This window comes from Balaenoptera ricei, chromosome 18 (assembly GCF_028023285.1).
Source record: "Balaenoptera ricei isolate mBalRic1 chromosome 18, mBalRic1.hap2, whole genome shotgun sequence".
Lineage (NCBI taxonomy): Eukaryota > Metazoa > Chordata > Mammalia > Artiodactyla > Balaenopteridae > Balaenoptera > Balaenoptera ricei.
Genome location: NC_082656.1, coordinates 697,668 through 721,518, shown reverse-complemented (window position 1 = coordinate 721,518; position 23,851 = coordinate 697,668). Strand labels below are relative to the sequence as shown.

At 38.3% G+C, this 23,851-nt stretch overlaps 1 protein-coding gene across 3 annotated transcripts in view; it reads right to left on the bottom strand.

Annotated features, from left to right (window-relative positions):
- LOC132352204 (zinc finger MYM-type protein 2) overlaps positions 1–23,851 on the bottom strand; it is an 88,577-nt gene that overhangs the window by 39,240 nt on the left and 25,486 nt on the right. For 2 of the 3 annotated variants that reach the window (XM_059902482.1, XM_059902481.1), the window contains exons 3-8: positions 22,763–23,264; positions 22,408–22,501; positions 17,425–17,710; positions 15,923–16,088; positions 14,618–14,830; positions 1,960–2,031 (exon numbers count right to left, since the gene is read on the bottom strand). In XM_059902482.1, coding sequence (XP_059758465.1) covers positions 1,960–2,031; positions 14,618–14,830; positions 15,923–16,088; positions 17,425–17,710; positions 22,408–22,501; positions 22,763–23,254 — 1,323 coding nt within the window. In that variant the 5' untranslated portion in view covers positions 23,255–23,264. Of the gene's footprint in view, positions 1–1,959; positions 2,032–14,617; positions 14,831–15,922; positions 16,089–17,424; positions 17,711–22,407; positions 23,265–23,851 lie in introns of all 3 variants that reach the window. The other variant, XM_059902480.1, reaches the window with a different exon arrangement.

Genomic DNA, 23,851 nt, shown 5'->3' with positions numbered 1-23,851 from the left:
ATGACATCGCATGGAAAAATTATTATCTTTATATTCATTAACATCTAACCTAAACGTAGCTTTCTTTTCATTCTGATTAGAGGTAATAAACCACATTAGTTTTAGCAGAACCTGCTAAAACAAAAATCCCCAACTTTTTATCTTATACTGGCAGGCGGCTCAATATATCATTGATGTCCAACATTACTTCAAAAAACATTATAGTTAATAACCACTATACCTTATTACTTAATGCATTAATACAGTGTATATATATATCACATTTCAAAAATTTTTAAATATTTTGATAACTATATTTGGAATAATTGGTTCTAGTTGTAATCAAAGATATTTTATTTTATGCATTTAAAAGCATTCTGAGAAACCGTCTAACCATGTTACCAAGGGAGTCCAATGCATAAAAATAGTGAAGAACCCTGTGGAGAGGGGGATAGTGATAAAACTTCAACAATGACATGATATTATACTAATTTTTATACTAAGTGAAGATTAAGAGATAAATTCAAGTAAACCTTATACTTCTTTTATTCACTCAAGTTGACTCTCAGTCAACTGTATAACTCATTATATAGAAATTTTATATGGAAAGGACAGATAGGAAAATAGTAGGCAAAGATGTTAAAAGAGCTACTATGATAAATACGCTGATATACTCAAGAAACCCATGGAGGAAAAATATGAACACAATGAGGCCAGGAATAGAGGACATAAAAAAGACCCAGATGTAACCTCTAGAGATAACAAATAAAGTCCAAGACAAAAAATACACCACATGGAACTAACAGTTGATTAGAAAAGATTAGTAAAACTGAAGACACATTACAAAGTCTCTAAAATGAAGCCAGAAGGAAAACAAGACTTTAAAAACCTCAATAAATAATAGAGCCACCGTGACCATGGGACAGGAGCAGGAAATCTAATACACCTGGAATTAGGGTCTCAGAAGAACAGAGGGAGAAACTGAAAAAAACTTGTTTTTAAATAATGGCTTATGATCCTGATTGGATGCAATACAATTTTTTTCCCCAATTTGCTATAACAGACATTAATGAACAGAATTTGAATAAGGTCTATAGGTTAATCAGTGGTATTATATCAATATAAAATTCCTTACTTTGATCACTGTACTACAATTATAATTATTCTTAATTATATACACTTATTATTCAAGTCCTAATTTATTCATGTGGCTTAATGGGAATATAGATTTGGAAACATTTTTTGAAAGAAAGGGTTTTTTCCCCCCCTCTTTCAGGTAGTCACAAGAGAAGGACTCATATCCTATATTTAAATGCCCACTGGGGGTTTCCCTAGTGACACAGTGGTTAAGAATCGCCTGCCAATGCAGGGGACACGGGTTCGAGCCCTGGTCCAGGAAGATCCCACATGCTGCGGAGCAACTAAGCCTGTGTGCCACAACTACTGAGCCTGCGCTCTAGAGCCTGCGAGCCACAACTACTGAGCCCGCGTACCACAACTACTGAAGCCCGCACACCCTAGAGCCCACGCTCTGCAACGAAGAGAAGCCACCACAATGAGAAGCCCGCGCACCACAACTAAGAGTAGCCCCCCTTCGCCACAACTAGAGAAAGCCCGTGCGCAGCAACAAAGACCCAACACAGACAGAAGTAAATAAATAAACAAATAAATTTATTTTTTTAAAAAAATGCCCACTGAGGTCAAGGACTGTGCATTAAAAATCTATATCTTAAAATAATTTTTAATAACATAAATACCTAAAAGCAAATGAGTGCATCACAAGAAAACACATGTAAAATTTAGTGAAATGAGAAAGTTCGTCGGTCTTGAGATAAAGTAAGAAAATAATCATCATCTGACATATTTTAAGTTCATAAATGTTAATACACTTCAAAATGTACACAATTTTTCAGACACACAATAAAGGCAGTAGCAGAGCATGTCATGCCGAGGCCTTAAGCCCAGCCACGTCCCGCTTACCTCGGGCTGCATGAAGAAAGAGTCCTGCATGTGATCGCGAACCTCCTTCAGAAAGCCTGGATGGCTACCTACCTAAAAAAAGATTTTAAAAGGCTTTATAAAAAGACATAAAGAAAGGCTGCTAGATCGAAAGGTCAACAAGCAATCTGTAAAAGTTGATTCTTAATTACCTGTTTTGTGACTTACAACCTCGATCCAACTTTTAAAAATGCCTATCTGTCCTACAGTGCCACTGACCAGCTTACAGAATAATTATTATATATCATAACTTTAATTATCCTATAGAAAAATACTAGTAACTAGATAAAGAATTAAAAACAGACCCTTAGATTTGACTCACCTCTAAGTAGACCTTGCAAAAAAAAAATCACATATTTCTCTTAGATTGCAATGTATTCTAAATGTATTCAGTAAAATCTATTAATAATACATAAAATGGTATCTCGGCAGTTCCCTGGCGGTCCAGTGGTTAGGACTCGGAGCTTTCACTGACGTGGCCCTGGGTTCAATCCCTGATCAGGGAACTAAGATCCCACAAGCCTTGCAGTGCGGCCAAAACAAACAAACAAACCAAACAAAACTGATTTGGAAATTACACAGTTACAATTTTCATCAGCTGCAAATAGGTTGTTTTGGAAACTGTTTTTAAAGCACATGTAACAGCTTCCAGCACATAGAAATTTATACCCTTACTCTTTGCAGAAAGCATCCTGCTTTCCTTAAAAGTCAAAATACTATGCAAGAAAATGGAAAATAGTCTCCTAGAGTAATGGAAATAAAAACAAAAATAAACAAATGGGATTGAATTAAACTTAAAAGTTTTGCACAGCAAAGGAAACCATAAACAACACAAAAAGACAGCCTACAGAATGGGAGAAAATATTTGGAAATGATGCAACCGACAAAGGATTAATCTCCAAAATATACAAACAGCTCATGCAGATCAATATCAAAAAAAAAAAAGTCAAAAATGGGCAGAAGGTCTAAATAGATATTTCTCCAAAGAAGACATACAGATGGCTAAGAGGCACATGAAAAGATGCTCAACATCACTAATCATTAGAGAAATGCAAATCAAAACTACAGTGAGGTGTCACCTCTGGCCAGTCAGCATGGCCATCACCAAGAAACCTACAAACAGTAAATGCTGGAGAGGGTGTGGAGAAAAGGGAACCTTCCTACACTGTGGGTGGGAATGTATTTGGTGCAGCCATTATGGAGAACAGTATGGAGGTTCTTTAGAAAACTAAAAATAGAGCTACCATATGATCCAGCAATCCTACTCCTGGGCATCTATCTGAAGAAAACCATAATTTGAAAAGATACATGCACTCCAATGTTCACTGATGCACTATTTACAATAGCCAAGACATGGAAGTAACCTAAATGTCCACTGACAGAGGAATGGATAAAGAAGATGTGGTATATATACAATGGAATATTACTCAGCCATAAAAAAGAATGGAAAAATGCCATTTGCAACAACATGGATGGACCTAGATAGAGATTATCATACTAAGTGAAGTAAGTCAGACAGAAAGACAAATATCATATGACATCCCTTATATGTGGAATCTAAAAAAAAAAATGATACAAATGAACTTATTTACAAAACAGAAATAGACTCACAGATACAGAACTCATGGTTACCAAAGGGGAAAACAGGGGCGGGAGGGGGGGCAGGGATAAATTAGAAGCTTGAGATTAAAATATGCACACACCATTATATGTAAAGTAGATAACCAACAAAGACCCACTGTACAGCATAGGGAACTACACTCAACAGCTTGTAATAATCTACAGTGGAAGAGAATATAAGAAAAGAATATACAGATTTATGTTTATGTATAACCAAGTTACTTTGTTGTGCACATGAAACTAACACAACACTGTAAATCAACTATATTTCAATAAAAATTAAAATTTTTTTAAATAAAAAATTTTTTTAAGAAAATGAAAAATACTGAAAGACAAGTGTTGAGCACTAGACAGTCCCCACTGCTGGGATCTAGATGATTAACCACCTGTATCTGTATACTCCAGACACTAACTGGGCTACAGGGACAGGCATAAACAACAAGGGCAGCCAACTCAGATGTTAGAGACAAAAGGTTGGGGTGGAGGAGTGCGGGAGCAGGGACCAAAAAATCACTGTACAGTTTTAGTTCCCAGGCTTCAGAAAAAGAAGACATTCACTAGAGCATCACTGCAGTGCTCTCCAAACGTGTCTGATTATGTCCCTTTATCAGTAACAACATACACACAGATTCCCTCTTATTTACTTAAAATTATGAACATATAGTATGAGAAATATAAAAACTATGACAACTAAAAAAAAAGATGAAACACTACTTTGAAATAAGCTTTATTTACTGATATTATGAAGAATACTTTCTGTATCCTCTGGAGGAACATCATCCTGGTGCCAGTGGGGCTGCAGGGAGCGCAGTAGCAGGCCCTCCTGGAGCCCAGAGGGGAGGGAGCCAGAGCCACAGAAGGAGACAGTCAAAAGATGCTCACACTGAAAGCACAGATACCCTAGGATTATGCGCCAAAGATTTTAAAGCAGCCATGATAAAAATGCTTCAACAAGGAAAAAAAACACAACCATGAAAAAATAGAAATTCTCATCAAAGAAATAGAAGGTCCAAATGGAAACTGCAGGACTGAACACAGGGGCAAAAGTCCAATGCAGAAAAATTCCAAGTAACTATATACTCCACCTTAAAAGAGAGTGACTTTCTTCCAAACATTAAACAAGGAACGGTGGGGTGGCGGGGGGCTTTCCGGTGGAGAATCCTGACACCACTTGAGCGAGGTGATCTACATCAACGTCAACAGTCATAAGTCATGTTGAGACATGTACCCTTGTTATGTGATGAAAACTGCGAAAGTGCAAAAGGCCAACACCTCTGTCATCTCCCTCCTAAACCCAGAGCGCCGTCTGTCTAGAGATGAAAGCAGAAGGGCCTCTTGCAATACACTTGACTCCTAAAAACTGTCAAGCTCTTCAAAAACAAGAAAAGTCTGAGAAAATGTCACAGCCAAGAGGAGCCTAAGGTGACACAACTGCTGAATATGATGTGGCATCCTGGATGGGATCCTGGAACAGGAAATGGACATTATTCAGATTTTCTTAATTTTTACATAAACTATGGACTTTACATACTAATAATATTTCAATATGAGCTCACTAATTGTAACAAATTATCATACCAATTTAAGGTGTCAATACAGAGGGAAACGGTGTGGGGAGGGGCTATACCATGAGAACTCTGTATTATCTGATCAGTGTTTTTGTAATACTGAAACTGTTCTAAACAAAATTAAGTATTAGTAAAATAAATAAATAACCACCACCAAAAAAACCCCAATGGATGGGACCAAGAGCAGAATGGAAAAGACAGAGGACAGGACCATGGAAGGGGGAAAGAGAAATCATCCAATCTGAATATCAGAAATAACACAGCCTTGGAGATGAACATAAAGAAGAAGAGCCTCAGGGGCCTGCAGGACCGTAACTGTAGTAATATAATAGCCACATCACTCGAGTCCCGGAGGGAGAGGAAAGAGGGTGGGGTTGAACGAGTACTCGAAAAACGTCTGAAAACATCGCAGATTAGGCAAAAGACATAAACCGGCAGGGAGAAGAAGCTGAAAGAACCCTAGAATGGATAAACCACAAGAATCCCCACAATACACCACAAATTTCTAAAAAAATTTTAACATCAAAATAAACTTTAAGTCAAAAAACTAATACAAGGAACAAAACAAAACAAAACCATACTGGAAAAAGGGTAAATTCATCAAGAAGATAAAACAATTATAAACTTTTTCACCAAATATCAGAGACCCAAAATATATTAAGCGACCATTGACAGAAGTGAAGGGAAAAACAGGCAATTCTACAGTAACAGCTGTAGAACTCAATACATACACCCATTTCAATAATGGACAGACCAGCCACACGGGATTTTGGCACTTACGTACAGGATCTGAATAACACTACAAGCCACTATGTTCTCCCCAAGTGCACATGAAACACTCTCCAGGAAAGACCATATGTTCGGCTACAAAAAAGTCCCAATAAATGTATAAAGATTGAAATCGCAGAGTATCTTTTCCAATCATAACAGAATGAAATAAAAAATGAATAACAAAAAACCCAGAAAATTTACAAATACAGGGATATAAAACCTACACACTCTTAACCAATGGGTCAAAGAAGAAATGACACGGGAAATGTTTCAGTACGTAACAGATGAGTCAAGGCAAAAGCAAGCTACACCAGAAGGGACAGGGTGCAGTGTAAACAGTGCCCCGAGGAAGAACTATAACTGCAAACGCCTGGTTTTGGAAAGAAGACCTAACTCGATAACACGACTTACACCTTAAAGAGACAGAAAAAGAGAGAAAGCTAAACCCAAGCCAGCAGAAGAAAGGAAATAATAGAGTGCAGAGAAATAAAAAGTATGAAAATATAATCACTGAAACAAAAAGCTGGCCAATGGAGAGATCAAAAAAGTCAACACACCTTTAGTTAGACTAAGAAAAAAGACGCAAAGAACAAAACAGAGAAACGAAAGTAGGGACAATACTACAAATATTTCCCTAAGAAAGGACTGCGAAAAAAAGAAAAAGAAAGGACTGCGAGAAAATGCTATGAATACTTATACACCAACAACTGGATAACCTAGATGAAACAGAAATCCCTTAAAAATGCAAACCAGGGGCTTCCCTGGTGGTGCAGTGGTTGGGGGTCCACCTGCCAATGCAGGTGACTCAGGTTCGAGCCCTGGTCTGGGAGGATCCCACATGCCACAGAGCAGCTGGGCCCACGCGCCACAGCTACTGAAGCCCACGTGCCTGGAGCCCATGCTCCGCAGTGGGAGAGGCCACTGCAGTGAGAAGCCCACACGCCACCAACAGGGACCCAACGCAGCCAAAGGTAAAAAAATAAATTAAATGAATACATAAATACCTGGAGTGGTTTCTGTTTAAAAAAAAAAAGGCAAACCACCAAAAATGACTCAGGAAGAAACAGAAAATATCAACAGACCAGTAAGAAGTAAAGAGACTGAATCAGTCATCAAAAGCGTTGCAGCAAAGTAAAGCCAGGATCAAATGACTTCACTGGGACATTCCGCCAAATATTCAAAGAGGAGCTAACACAGATTCTTCTCAAACTCTCCCCAGGTCAGAACAGGGTGGACACCTCCCACTCCTATTCCATTAGGCCACCATTGCCCTGAATCCAAAGACAGACAGACATTACAGACAAATATCTCTTACAGATATACATACAAAAATCCAAAGGAAAATATCAGTAAGGCAAATTCAGCAGCATATTAAAAGTATTACACACCATAACCAAGTGGAGTTTATCCCAGTAATGCAAATGTAAAATAATCAATGTAATATACCACATGAATAGAATGAAGGTAAAAACCACATGATAATCTCAAATGATGAAGAAAAAGTTTAACAAAATTCAACACCCTTTTATGATAAAAGACAATCAACAAACTAGGAATAGAAAACCATCTCAACATAACAAATGCCATATATGAACATCCCATAGCTAACAGCATACTCAAAGAAGAAAGACACAAATCTTTCCCTCTAAGGTCAGGAACAAGAAAAGGATGCCTACTTTTGCCATTTCTATTCAACATGATAGTGAAAGTTCTAGCCAGAACAAGTTAGAAAAGGAAATAAAAGACATCCAAATTGGAAAGGAAGAAGGAAAACTATCACTACTGGAGATGAACTGACTCTATATAAAGAAAACCCAGGGACTTCCCTGGTGGCACAGTGGTTAAGAATCCACCTGCCAATGCAGTGGGACACGGGGTCGAGCCCTGGTCCGGGAAGATCCCACATGCCACAGAGCAACTAAGCCTGTGTGCCACAACTACTGAGCCTGCGTCTAGAGCCCGAGAGCCACAACTACAGAGCCCACGTGCCATAACCACTGAAGCCCACGCACCTAGAGCATGAGCTCTGCAACAAGAGAAGCCACTGCAATGAGAAGCCTGCGCACCACAACAAAGAGTAGCCCCCGCTCGCCACAACTAGAGAAAGCCCGCGAGCAGCAACGAAGACCCAACGCAACCAAAAATAAAAATAAATTAAAAAATTTGTAAAAAAAAGGAAAAAAAAGAAAACCCCAAGGGATCAACAATAAAGCTACTAGAGCTAATAAAGACCTAAGTAAATGAGAAAACATCCCATGTTCATACATAGGAAGCTTTGACATTGCAGAAATGTCAGTACTACCCAAAGTGATCTACAGAATCAATATAATCACTATCAAAATTCTAAAAGCCTTTTCTGCAGAAATGGAAAAGTCATACAAAACTAGAATGGGGTTAGAGTATCCAAACAGAAGAACAAAGTTGGAAGACTCATTTCCTGATTTCAAAACTTCCTACAAAGATGGTTATCAGAAATAAACCTACTCATCTATGGCCAATTAATATTTGACAAATATCACAAGTCCAATTAACAGGGACTTCCCTGGCAGCCCAGTGGTTAAGTCTCCAAGCCTCCACTGCAGAGGATGCGGGTTCGATTCCTGGTCAGGGAACTAAGATCCCACATGCCACATGACACAGCCAAAAAACTAAATAAATAAATGAAAAAGTAAAACAATTAAAAACAACAACAAAAAAAACCACACAAGTCCAATAACAGATGGTGCTGGGACAACTGGATTTCCACACACAAGAGAATGAAGTTGGATGCCTGCCTCATATCATCAACAAAATTTATTCAAAATGGACCAAAGACCTAAATATGAGTTAAAATCATAAAACTCTTAGAAGAAAGCATAGGGATAAACCACCTTGACCTCTGATTTGGTAACAAATTCTTAGATATGGCGCCAAAAACACAATCAACAAAAGAAAAGGAGGTAAATTGGCCTTCATTAAAATTAAAAAGTTTTCTGCAAATGCCATTATCAAGAAAGTAAAATGAGGGACTCCCCTGGTGGTCCAGTGGTTAAGACTCTGTGCTCCCAATGCAGGGGGCCTGGGTTTGATCCCTGGTCAGGGAAAAGATGCTGCATGCCGCAACTAAGAGCCCACGTGCCGCAACTAAAGACCTGACACAGCCAAATAAATAAACAAACATTTAAAAAAAACTATATATGACTTCTATAGATACTCCTCCAAGGAAGACATACAAATGGCCAAAAAGCACATGAAAACATACTCAACATCATTAGTCATTAGGGAAATGCAAGTCAAAACCACAAAGATATATACCACTCCACTCCTACTGTGATGTCTATAATAAAAAAAAAAATTTTTTTTAATGGAAAATAACAAGTGTTGGCAAAGATGGACAGCAAATGGAACCCTCATGTATTGCTGGTAGGAATTTAAACTGATACAGTTGTTGTGGAAAACAGTTTAACCATTCTTCAAAAAGCTAAACATAGAATTACCCTATGACCCAACAATTCCACCCCTAGGTATACACCCACAAGAACTGAAAAACAGACCTCAAACTGATACTTATATGCTAATGTTCATTGCAGTATGATTCACAATAGTCAAAAGATGGAAACAACCCCAATGTCCATCATCAAATAAATGAATAAGCAAAATGTATATGCATACAATGAATATTATTCAGCCATAAAAAACAATGCTACAACATGGCTGAAACTCAAGACATTATGTTAAGTGAATAAACCAGACAAAAAGGACAGATATTGTATGACTTCACTTATATGAAATACCTAGAATCAGCAAATTCATAGACAGAAAGTAGATCAGAGATTACCAGGGTCAGGGGTGAGGGGGAAGATGAGGAGTTATTGGCTTCATTGTCACAGAGTTTCTGTTTGGGTCATGAAAAAGTTCTGGAAATAGAGGTGATGACTGCACAAATTATGACTATAATTAATGCCACTCAATTGTATAGTTAAAAATGTTTAAAATTAGGAATATTATATTATATTATATACACTTACCAAAATTTTTTTTTTAACATGAGTAGTTTTCATCCTTTTTAATGCTTTGGAATGGTTTAAATAACATTAAGGTTACCTAGTTCAAATCTGATGGAATTTCCCTGTAAAACCATCTGAGCCTATTTCTTTTTGTGGGGTAGTTCTTTGATAACTATCTCTATTTCTTCTACGGAAATTTCTCTGCCTTATTCTATCTGCTCTGGAGTCAATTTAGGGAAATTATATTTTGATAGAAAATTACTCACTTGATCTAGATTTTCAACATTTCTATATAGGGTTGTACAAAGTAGTCCCTTGTTGATTTTCTTCAATTTTCTCTGTTTTGATGGGTAAGTCCAACTTGTCATTTCTTATCTTTGTGAATCTGTGCATTTTTAAACCTCTGTTCCTGATTGACAATCGGTTTGTCTAGTTTTTCAAAGAGTTGATTTCCTATAGAAGCAGCATTTTGAATTATTTTAGTACTATTTTTATATCCTAATTCATTAATTTCTACTTTTATTTTTGTCTTTTGCTTTAATTTATTTTCTTTTTACAACTTTGAGTTTAATAGTTAATTCATTTATTTTCATTTTTACTCATTTAAGCATATAAGGATATGAATTTTCCTCTGAGCATTTTTATAAAGCAAATATAACACTGATATCTTAAAGACTGCACCAAAAAAAGGAAATTCAAGACCAATCTCACTTATGAATACCAACGGAAAAGTACTAAATATTACCAATTAGAAATAAAATTTAAAATACAATAATGATCTGGTATGGTTTATTCCAATAATGTAAGAATGTTTAGATGAATTAGGAAATCCATTAAAATAATTCACATATTAATAGATTTAAAGGGGTGGGGAGGGACTTCCCTGGGGGTCCAGTGGTAAAGAATCTGCCTTCCAATGCAGGGGACACGAGTTCTATCCCTGGTGGGGGAACTAAGATCCCACATGCCGCGGGGCAACTAAGCCCCCGTGCCACAACTACTGAGCTTGCATTCCTCAACGAGAGAGCCCACGTGCTGCAAACGAGAGAGCCCATGCGCTCTGGAACCCACACGGCACAACTAGAGAGAGAAAAACGTGCACGCCACAACTAGAAGAGAAGCCCACGCGCTGCAACGAAATATCCCACATGCCTCAACGAAGATCCCACATGCCGCAGCCAAAAAAATAAATAAATAAAAAATAAAGGTGGCGGGGGGATCATACAATCACTGCCACAGACACTGAAAAGACCTTCAAAACTCGATTCTCATTTCTGATAAAACATTTAATGAAGCAAATCCATGGATACTTCTTTAATATGATAAAATATATTTGCCAACCCTGAAGTTGGCATCTAATTTAATGAGGAAACACCAAAGGCATTCCCACTGGGAAAAGAAAAAGGTACTTACCATTTCCACTCATTAAAAATTGTAGGGGGCTTCCCTGGGGGCGCAGTGGTTAAGAATCCGCCTGCCAGTGCAGGGTACACAGGTTTGAGCCCTGTTCCGGGAAGATCCCACGTGCCACGGAGCAACTAAGCCCGTGCGCCACAACTGCTGAGCCTGCGCTCTAGAGCCTGCGAGCCACGACTACTGAGCCCGTGCGCCACAACTGCTGAGGCTGCGCTCTAGAGCCTGTGCTCTGCAGCAAAGAGAAGCCACCGCAATGAGAAGCCCGCGCACCGCAAGGAAGAGTAGCTCCCGCGTGCAGCAACGAAGACCCAACACAGCCATAAATAAAATAAATAAAATAAATTAATCAAAAAAAAAATTGTAGGGGGCTTCCCTGGTGGCGCAGTGGTTAAGAATCCACCTGCCAACGCAGGGAACACAGGTTCGAGCCCTGGTCTGGGAAGATCCCACATGCCGTGGAGCAACTAAGCCCATGAACCACAACTACTGAAGCCCGCGTGCCTAGAGCCTGTGCTCCACAACAAGAGAAGCCCCGGCTCGCCGCAACTAGAGAAAGCCCGCACGCAGCAACAAAGACTGAACGCAGGCAAAAATAAATAAATTTTTAAAAAATTGTAGGAAATACCATCAGGCAAGACACGTGATGAAAAAAGGCAGGGTGGGGGGGCAGGTGGGGGATTTAAGCCACTGCCCAGGACACAGAGGATGAGTGCTGGGCCACGACTTTAACCCAGGGCAGCTAGCTCTTACCACACCTAGGTATCGGAAGATAACTAATGCAATGACATCACCAACATCAAACACCACATTGAGCTCTGGAGATTATAATTAGTCTGATCCTTTCAATCACCACAAAACCTTCCTTATGTTAACAAACCTGAATTACACCAGCGCAATGCAAATCCCATGAAAGCAGGAACTGTCTACTGTACTTCCCATCAGACTATTTCAAGCAATTAGCACAGTACCTGCAACATAATAGTTGCTAAATAATTGTTTCACGAACAAATTACCGATGCATTTTGCTCATTAAAAGTTTGACTTAATGGGGGAAAGACTGAGACAAACCAAAGCCCAAACAGAAAAATGGGTATAAGAGGTAAACAAACAGTTCACAGAAAAGGAAAGACAATGAGCTCTGAAATATGAAAAGCTGCTCATCAGTATTCCTAATAAAAGAAATACAAATTTTACTAAACATACTGTTCTTACCAAACAGAATAAAAGTCCCTGCTGGAGAGCCTACGGAGAAACAAGCACTTCCACATACACTGCTGAAAGGAATGCAAACTGGTCCAACTCTAACAGAGGGAATTTAACAGTATCTAACAAACTAACATGTGCATGTACCTCTGGCTGAGCAGTCTTGCTTCTAAGAATCCACCCTGAAACCACATCTCCAAGGAGTCAAGCATATACAGGCAGACCTCGTTGTAGGAGGTCTGTGGCGACCCCGTGTCGAGCAACTTCATCAGCGCCGTTTTCCCAACAGCATCTGCTCATCTCATGTCTCTGTGCCATATTTTGGTAATTCTTGCGACATTTCAAACTTTTTCATTATTACTGTATTTGTTACGGTGATCTCTTGGTATAATCAGTGATCTTGGAATGCTACTACTATGATTCACTGAGGCTCAGATGATGGTTAATATTTTTTTAAATTAAGGTGTGTACAATTTTTTAGACACAGTGCTATTGCACACTTAATAGTAAACATAACTTATGTGCACTGAGAAACCAAAAAATTCACATGACTCGCTCTACTGCGACACTCGCTCTACTGCACTGGTCTGGAACTGAACCCACAAGACCTCTGGGCTGTGCCTGTACAGGTTACTCATCATCTGTCATCTGCAGCAACAAAACACTGGAAATAACCCAAACACCACCAACAGCAAAGTGATCAAATAAACAAGTCAGCCCAGTGCTGTCTTGTATATGGTTAACCACTAGCTCTCGGGAGGTGAAAGCAAGCATCATATTTATTGTAGCATCTACCATGAGACTCTCCCCACCGTGGCTAATTTCAGGCCACCAACATGAAACTAAACATGTAATTGGGAAGAGATACACAGAAGCACACCATTATGTATAATATTTCCATCTCACAAATAATGTAAATAACCTCAAGAGCACAGGTAATACTGAAATGTAATCAAATAATTAGGAAGTGGTACGTTTTAAGTATTTATTTTCTTTGTCTTCAATATTGTGTCTCCCCCCACCTCAAAGGAGTATCTTGAAGCCCTAACCGCAACAAGACTGTATTTGGGATAGGGCCTTTAAGGGGGGCGGTTAGGGTTGAATGAAGTCCTACAGGTTAGGTCCAAGAAGACGGACCAGGACACTCTCTCCTTCTGAGCACAAACGAAAGACCACGTGAGGACACAGCAAGAAGGAGGTTACCTACAAGCCTGGAGGAGTGGCCTCACCAAAAACCACCCCAGAAAGGCACCTCGATCTTAGATTTTAAGCCTCCAGAACTGTGAGAAAATAAATTCCTGGCTGTCTGAGCCCTTCAGTATTTTGTTACAGCAGCCCTAACAGACTAATATAATTTATCTGTAAGTTTCTATAACTTAACTTTTAATAATGGGCGTTTTAACAACTGGCTCACAGAATTCCTGAAAATTTAACTCAGCCATAAAAGGAATAAGGAAGAATAAGGAATATACTGACAGGGAATGATTCCAAGATACAAATGGAGGGTACAGTACAGTACATACAGTATGCTGCCTTTTGTACACATAAAAGAGAAACTAAGAATACATTATTTCCTTAATTTTTCAGAAAGAAGAGAAAACAAAATAGTAAGAATTAAAAACTGATATGTATAAAGGATAAGTAGGAACCAAGAGAAGAAAGAAATGGGAGCTAGACTGCTCTGACTTTTGAAACCACAGGTATATATTAAAAAATAAACTAAGTCAAAGACCTTAAATTTTAAATTAACAATCAAATGGAAATAAAATAATCATTCCTAAGCTAAGCATCAACAATTTGAAAAACCATATTTACGACCCCTCTCCACCACCCAAAAAAGGAATCACTTTGGTAAGCATTTACCTTTCTATGTAAAATCACAAGCTTATTTCCAATAACCTACATGTATTTCAGTATTCACCTGAGATTGGTTATCTCTAAGATGTTAAGACAGTAATGGAATTAAATGAGACTTCAAGATAAATCTGGTTAATTAATGCTGTTAGAGTGGAAATATTATAGCAATTTAAAAGCACATTCAAAACAACGGTTGATTCTGATCAGATCATGAATTACCTGCTTGTACTCACTGACACAACTCTGGCAGCAAAATCTCTTCTGCTGACCATCGATAACCAGGACATTGTTTCCAGCACCTTTGCTGGGCAGGTACTCCCCACACTGCTCACAGCAATTCATTATTAGACCATTGGCCATTCTGTATCTATTAAAGCAGTGGTCACTGCACAGCTTATGAGTCATATTTTTAAAGCTAACTTCATGGCGAATCTAAAAGAAAAACAAGCAAAATTTTAAAAAACAAATTAATATATGACATGTAGCTAAGTAACAAGGTGCTCCAATAGAAAGAAAATGCCTCAGTTTTTCTGTGTAAGGCTTGTTTAGGGAAAACGCAAGACAAAGTACATTTCATTCTCCTTTAAACTTCTTTTATACACACATATATAAGGTGCAAGGCAGGGAGGACCACCAGTGTCATCGCACAAACTTCTCTAGAGGTATCTAAAAGTGACAGGAAACAACCCAGTTTGGGCAGTGTTAGTATAAAACTTCCAAACAGATTGGAAATCTTTAGACAAATCCCAAAGGAAATTATTTAAGTATAAGTACACTGCTGTACAACAGGGAGGAGAGGACTAACATTATAAAAAATTCAAATGAAGTACGTATACACAGATTTCTTTTTTTCATCAAATGCAAAAACCGTAATATGTTTTTAACGAAGTCCTCAAAAACATCCCCTCCGCTTGTTCCACTTCTTAAGCAAGATTGTTTGTTGTCTCTCATGTGCAGTCAGCCTATTTAAACACTATGGTTGGGCTTCCCTGGTGGCGCAGTGGTTGAGAATCTGCCTGCCAATGCAGGGGACACGGGTTCGAGCCCTGGTCTGGGAAGATCCCACATGCCACGGAGCAACTGGGCCCGTGAGCCACAATTACTGAGCCTGCGCGTCTGGAGCCTGTGCTCCGCAACAAGAGAGGCCGCGATGGTGAGAGGCCCGTGCACCGCGATGAAGAGTGGCCCCCGCTGGCCGCAACTAGAGAAAGCCCTCGCACAGAAACGAAGACTCAACACAGTCATAAATAAATAAATAAATAAATAAGTAAATAAACACTATGGTTTTTTCTGTGAGGGTTCCCAACCTCAGGAAAAAAGTCAATTGATGTGATATTTCAATTTTTTTGTAAATCATTCTCCCTATGGGAGAATGGGATTACATAATGGGATATTTATAAGATAGATTTTATATACCCTCACTTTTAAGGAAATACATACTGATGAAAGATTATGTCAAAACAGCTAAAAGTCAAAAATATTCCCATTAGTTAGGACTAAGTGATAAAGCACAAAAATACAAACCTCTGTTAGTTTACCACAAATTGTACATCTTGATTTATTCAGAGCTCCTTTAGTAGGATTCTGTTTGTCTTCATAAAGAGACAGACAAGATGTACTACAGAATTCCTGGAAGGATTCGCTCGAATCCACTTGAGCAACAATGGTTCCTTTCATTGTAGTTATATCCCTGAAAAATACGAGGAGCAGCAAAGTCAAAGAGTAATAACTGACATTTTTAATTTCCATAGACTGAAACCCAGTTTTAGATTCATTAACTCACTTTTACTATTTAAAAACTCTTGGCAATAAAATATGAACACAGAAGATTGAGAAGCAATACTATTAAACCCTAGCCACTACTCAATTTATTTTCAAGCTCCTTAACAAGGCTTTCAGATATTGGAACCACTTAAAAAAAAAAAAAAAAAAAAAAGCTGTTGTTATTTACATGGAGTTTAATGTCAAGGCCTAATTTACTGAGGTATAAATTTACGATACCTATGCAATTTCCCTCTCGTGGGTAAGTAGAAAGCATGAGGTACCTAGGTCACAGGAATATGGCATCCTTCTAGAGAGGATAAGTGAACTTAAATACATCCCATAACCCAAAATAACCCCACCTACCATTCTATACAGCTTTCAACTACAATTAGAAATGTTAGGAAATGACAATATTGATGACCTTTGAAGTTTTCCTTTAATTCTGAAGTTCCAGGCCTTATATTGCTGTATGCAAGTCTACTACTGTAAAGCAACCAAAAAACTGTATAACAATTGTTCCAATATTTGAATTTACTAAACCTATACAGAGCACTCAGCCTTTTCCAGTTCTAAGATCTAAAAATATCTTTACAAACTTGGGCTGCTTCAAGAGATGGTACAGAAAATCCACGTGTTTAACCCTGCACACAACATACTATATTCAGCTCATTTTTAACTAGTGAGAGCAGACCTAAAAATGGCAGGAGAGGATCCTGTCACTCCAAGGCTGTCAAAAAAAAAAGGTACCTGAGTCTTGAGAAGTGAGTATTAAAATGACTTAACGTTCAAGATAAACATAAATAAATGCATATAATATCCAAAGATTTGCCAATTTTTAATAATCTTAACATGAAGGTAGTCCAAATTTTGACCTATTTTAATACAAAACTAGTCATACATAAATTGCTTAACAATTTTGTCTGGCTAGAACTAAATTCTTATAATTAATAATGTAAATACGCATGTATGTATTTTTACGAATTCAAGAAATCCAATGGAGATTACAGATAAAATTAATTATAAGGGCCTAGTAACTAAATCAACCCCAAAGCCTATCCAAATAGGAAGGCTTTTAATCCTAAGCCACTTCAGCTTGATAGAGAACACTCCAAAGCCATTACAAATTTGAGTTTGGCTTTAATATTCAAACAAGCTTACAAATTTTTAAAACATAGTAATTCACCTCTAAAACAGTTTTTCTCAAATTTTATACCACCAATATTCAACCTTAATAAGGAAATATGCTGGAAGGTAAACCTTACTTTTTACACATAACACAAAGTTTCTTTGGAGCAGGCTTGTGAGAGAAGGAAGAGAGGCAGGTGGTAGAACAGAAGAGGTGAGCTGATCCTTTTCGCTGATACGCTGTCTGTCCCTTCTGTAAAGGCTTTTTGCAGTTTGCACAAGTGACTTTAACTGGTTTAGTGGGTTGCTGTTGGGCAGAAGGCTGGAAGATCTGTTTAGGAAGCGAGGCCACTGGTGATAAAGAATCCACCCCTGGCTGTTTCTGATTTCGGGGAAAGGATGCTGACTGGGAGATCCAAGAATCTAAAAAAACAAAACAGAACAAAAACACATACACTGAAATTTGTATCAGAGACACAGTTTTAACTTCCCATTCTCTCCAAGTTTCAGACATCGATAAGGCGCAGTATAGCAGAGCAGTCAAGGGCACAAACTTTGGAGTCAGAATTGATGGCTGACATTCAGGCTCCATTACCTACTAGACTGGGAAGTTACTAACCCTGTGCCTAACTCTTCTCTAAACTGGAAACGGTAACTTTAAATGAGATAGTACATGGTTTATAAACCACAGTGACTGGCACATAGGCAGCACTAAAAAATATTTGCCATTAGTTACTAAACAGGAAGAATTTACAAAATATTACTTTAAGCGAGGAACACATACATCAACATAAATATGTAATAAAATCTTTACCAACCAGAACCTTTGACAAATACAATACAGCTCGGATAAAGTTTACAAATGACTATATTCAAAACATCTTTCTAGGGACGTCCCTGGTGGTCCAGCGGTTAAGGCTCCACACTTCCAATGCAAGGGGTTCAGGTTCGATCCCTGGTAGGAAAACTAAGATCCCCACATGCCACGTGGTGCAGCCAAAAAATTAAAAAAAAAAAAAATCTTTCTAAGAACAGCTTTTCCATATACATGTTTCATTCCATGGCTTCTAAGTATACCACATAATATCAAAGAAATTAGAGTGTTACACAGAAGTGGTGATGTTAAGCCAACGTCTAGTGACTGATGCGACACCCCGTTGCTCTACCGCTGCCAGCAGCACAGCTTCAATGGCACAGCATTAAGGCCTGGGGAACCGACCGCCAGGGTGCTGAGTTATTCCTCCTCCCTTTCTTAGTAAGCTTCTTTGGGACTTAGCAGGACGTCTCCAGCTCACCATACTACTTACTGTTACACAGACTCGCACTACAATACCAATACACCATAATGTTTTTTCATTTTGAAACTTTTCATGCTACCACTTCTATTATAATTTCTACTACTTTGGTCTCTTGCAATATTTTTCCTTTCTAGTTTCTTCTGAAATTTGTATTTCCATACAAAAAAGATGCCCTTCCATATGAGAAACAATGTATAAATATATCCAGAGTATGAGGAAATTTCTTTACTACCAAAACCTTGAAGAGGGCAATTTCCTGGTTCTGACCCAGTCCATCAACCTAGTGGTTTCAAGGGGCTACATATACTGCTATTCAAATTTTACTATACTCCACAACCTCTCCAAATAAATATATGTTTTATACACAGAGTAAACAGAGTGACTTCTGGAATCCTGTTATCCTGCTATCATCAGGGTAACTGACCTGTTTTAATAAAGAGGTAAAAATACTAAGGAACATGAAGAAAGCAAATCACTGAAGCAACTGGCAATTCCATATTATGAAGGGCCTTCAATCAAAAATTATATTTGAGGACGTCCCTGGTGGCACAGTGGTTAAAAATCCACCTGCCAACCCAGGGGACATGGGTTCGATCCCTGGTCCGGGAAGATCCCACATGCCGCAGAGCAACTAAGCCCGTGCGCCACAACCACTGAGCCTGCGAGCCACAACTACTGAGCCCGCATGCCGTAACTACTGAAGCCCGTGTACCTAGAGCCTGTGCTCTGCAACAAGAGAAGCCACCGTAACGAGAAGTCCGCTCACCGCAATGAAGAGTAGCCCCCGCTCACTGCAACTAGAGAAAAGCCCCTGCGCAGCAACGAAGACCCAATGCAGCCAAAAATAATAAACAAATAATTAAAAGAAAAATTATATTTGAATACATGTTAGAAGTAATAGCTTTTGCAACATAAATAGTAGCTCCTCAGGATTTTCAACCCTGCAGGCTTGTCATTTGAATATATACTTAAAGGAACCTAGTTAGGGACTTCCCTGCTGATCCAGTGGGTAAGACACCCTGCTCCCAATGCAGGGGGCCTGGGTTCGATCCCTGGTCGGGGAACTAGATCCCACATGCATGCCACAGCTAAGAGTCCGCATGCCGCAACTAAATATACCGAGTGCCGCAACTAACACCCAGCAGAGCCAGAATAAATAAATAAATATATATATATATATTCTTAAAAAGGAACCTAGTTAAACCTAAAGGCATCTATCTATTAACTTGATTTTGAAAAATGGCAATTTTTTTCAATTTCGTGCTAGGCCCTGTATAAGTAATGCAATGGCTCCTTTTATCTATGCTTCAGTTCTTACATTCCCCTACTTTCAAATTTTCACCTCCTCCAACATCAAAATACTTTTAGGAATGGAAGAGACTTAATCATTCTCTATTTTATACAATGGACATTAAGGGATAGAGATCAATTTGCCCAAGTCACCATTAGTCTGAGAGCCAGTATAAACAGCCAAGATGTTATAATTCTCTATGACAAACAAAGACAGCACAAACACACAAGAGCTAATCCATAAACTCAGGAGCAAGAGGTGTATCTGTCTGGTTTTCTGATGCGTACTTTACATTCCCTGTGTTAAGAGTTTGTGTGAACAGGAACACAATTCTTATTATAAATATGCTTTGACCCAGCAATAGTCCTCAGGTACTACGTATCCCGAGATACATGAATAAGAATATTCTTAAGAGTTATTTAAATAGTAAAAACTGGAAGTGAACTAAATAGAGAATTAACAAAATCAACCATATACTCTTGATATGGCCAAAAGTTCAAGATTATTGTTAGGTATTTAAAGGAGCAGGAGAAAGGGAAAGTTTGCAAAGCTATACCTATATTGCAATCTCAGGTTAGAATTAAATGTACCATTCTCAACAGTAAGACTGAATGTTATGTTCTTTTTCATATGCTTATATTTTTAATATATTTATAAGAAAGACAAAATAGCTATTTTGAAACTAATTTGACTATTATCATGTCTTAAACTTTTATGTGAGCTAGAAGGAAAGACCCTCTAATACACTGCTGATAGCAGTATAAATTGGTAAAAACTTTCCGGAAGGCCGTATGACAATATATTTCCACAACTTGAAAATGTTCATACAACGTCACATACACACATACGCATACAATGACCTACCAACAGATATATATAAATACATACAGGGGGAAAGGATCTTGGAAGACATTAGGAATTTTCAAAACTGAGTAATAAGAAACATATTTCTTTCAAAATCACTATAAAGCAGAAAATTTTTATAACCATAAATCTTTGGAGGGATGGGAGTAGTGATAGTCTTTGGCCCAGTAACTTCACTTCTAGGAATATACTCTAAGAAATAATCAGAAATTTGAAAAAAAAAAAAGTTTATCATAGACCGACAAGAGCAAAAAAGGGAAACAATGTAAAAACCAAATATGGGAATGGTATAACCAAATCCATTGTGCAGTCGTTAAAACTTCTGTGTATAAATAATTTTAATGGTATGAGAAAATACAGAGTAATATTAAATGGGGGGAAACAGGAAGCAAAATTATGAAGAACTGCACTTCAACCAAGTTAAGAAATACAAAGGAAAAACACTGAAAGACAACCACTCAAAGCATTAACAACAGTGGTAACCTTTCTTCATCATTTTTTATTATGGATTTTCCAAACATTCTTCAATAATTAGACATTACTCTCATAACCAAAAGAATAATAAGTATGAAAGGAAAACAACTAGCATTTCACAGAACATTCTACATGGCCTTGGTTTCAGTCATTCCTTATTATTCTCCACAATCCTAGGTTGATAAAGTTGCTAATGAGCCTGAAACGATGAAGCCTGAGAAGGACAGAGAGAAGGTACGTGAGAGACAGGCAGGCCATACAGAGGCCTGGGGCGGACACAGACACAGTCAGGAAAAGCCACAGAGCTCTTCTCACAGCTTCCACAGAGCAAAGCTGCCTGCAGAAAATGTTTTCAAGTAGTCAAGAAATATACCAATCTTTAAATATAAGAAAAAATAACAAAGTGCTAATAAGTAAAAATTAAAATCAGACAGGCAGTCAAAATTAAACACAGGGAAAGTAAAAACAAATCTAAATGCAATTATACAACATATTGCTCCTTACACGTGCTATTTATCTTTCTGTTCTCTTTTTACACATTAAAACAATACTATTCAAAATACACTAGCATAGGGCTTCCCTGGTGGCGCAGTGGTTGAGAGTCCGCCTGCCAATGCAAGGGACACAGGTTTGAGCCCTGGTCCAGGAGGATCCCACATGCTGCAGAGCAACTAAGCCCGTGCGCCACAACTACTGCTCCTGCACGCCACAAATACTGAAGCCCTTGTGCCTAGAGCCCGTGCTCCACAACAAGAGAAGCCACCACAATGAGAGGCCCGCACGCCGCACCAAAGAGTGGCCCCCGCGTGCTGCAACTGGAGAGGGCCCGCGCGCAGCAGCGAAGACACAATGCAGCCAAAAATAAATGAATTTAAAAAAAAAATACACTAGCATAAAGTCAGTATGTGACAAATAAGATGCCAAATTATTAGACTTTAGTGGTAGTAAATATAGAGTATTTTGTTTTACTTCCTTTAGACATTAATTTATCTGATTTTCTAATAATCTACAGAGAAATACTATATACACGGTTTTACATCTCTTATTAGTTAAAATTTCAAACTTAAAAGGCAATAGAATTAATGTATCTTACATGAATAAACTAACCAAAGTAGCACCAATTACTACAATAAAAAAAAGAATCCACCAGTGCAAAATCCCTTCCACGGGGCAGAAGCCCCCTCCAGGCTTACCAGGATTGTGATGAGCTGCAGACTCTCCGTTCTGAAATACGTCTCCTGCCACATTCATTCTACCAGGATTAAAAGGTCCTACTGCAGTCTTGGTCTGTGAAGTTAAAGACGGGGTGTATGTTTGCAAATTAACACCAAAGTTACTCGACTGCAGTCCGTTAGAGACATCTCCCAAGCTGGTATTCTGCAGTGATGTTACGTGTGTGATCATTAGGTTCATATCTCGCCCGTCAGTATTTTCTAATTGGCCATCACTCACAGAGCTGACACCTGTTTCTAAGGTCGTAACATTAGCAATCTGAATTTCAGAGTCTGGTTCTGTGGTGATACCACTATTACCCATTCCTGCATTTACCTTACTTCTTGAAAAACTGGAAGTGGAGAAATCCACATCATTGGTTCTGTTTTTAGACTCGGGTGGTCTCCGTTCAATAAAATTGGAGGAATTTTTCTCTTGCCCTTGATTTGTTTCCATGTCCTCTTCATCATCGATGACAATTGTCTCACTTACACTTCCCTTCTGAGAAGCCAATTCTTTTGAGGAAGGAAGAATTTTGGAGTCATTTCCTTGTAGCTCTTCATTTTTCGATGACGTAAATGTCACGGCTCTTTGATCGGCCACCACTGGAGCAGAAGGCGGAGGAGGCTGTACAGGCTCGATAAACACAACATCATCATCGTCTTCCACTGCTGAGTTCTGGAATTTACTAGCTCTGTTCACTAAAGGGTTAGGCGGCCCACTAAATGAATGTCCTGCGTCCGTGAGGCTAGCTGCCATGGCCGTCCTCCCCAGCAAAACAGGAGTCTGATCAGCCACTTCTACTCCTCCCGATGAACCTGTGTCCATGCCAAAGAACCTGTTAAGGAGATGGGAAAAAAAAATTTTACAAATGTCACTATATGGTTTTTGATGTTACTCTAATTCAAAAAATTTCTTAAAGGTACTTTTACTTTCTTTCTTACTCTAAATGAAAATCATTCTTATCTAATATCCAGGAAAAATTTTATATGCATTCTGTGATCTTCTCTCATTCACTAATCATTTCATAAAGTTTACATGTGAACTTCTTGCAATATAAAAAGAAAGGTAATTATCGAATTTTCAGTAAGAATATGCAGTATGTTCCCATGTCTACCACCTCCTTTCCACCACTGCTTACCCTATAAATTTTAACACTGAAAACACAGATAAATCCTTCTACACACATGTGAACAAAAAAATAACTAAAATCTGATCATGAAAATCTCTTCTCTATATTTATCCCATTTATCTACTGTATTAATTAAATAAAATGACATGGTTTAATCCCTAATTTCCCTTATCTTTTTTTTTTTAATCTACTGTTCTCATATTCCCTGGCTCCCACAGCTGTATGATTAAATCCTTCTGAGAATCTGAAATCTTTCTTGACCCCATCTAGAAACCTTAAATCCCCATCTGCCA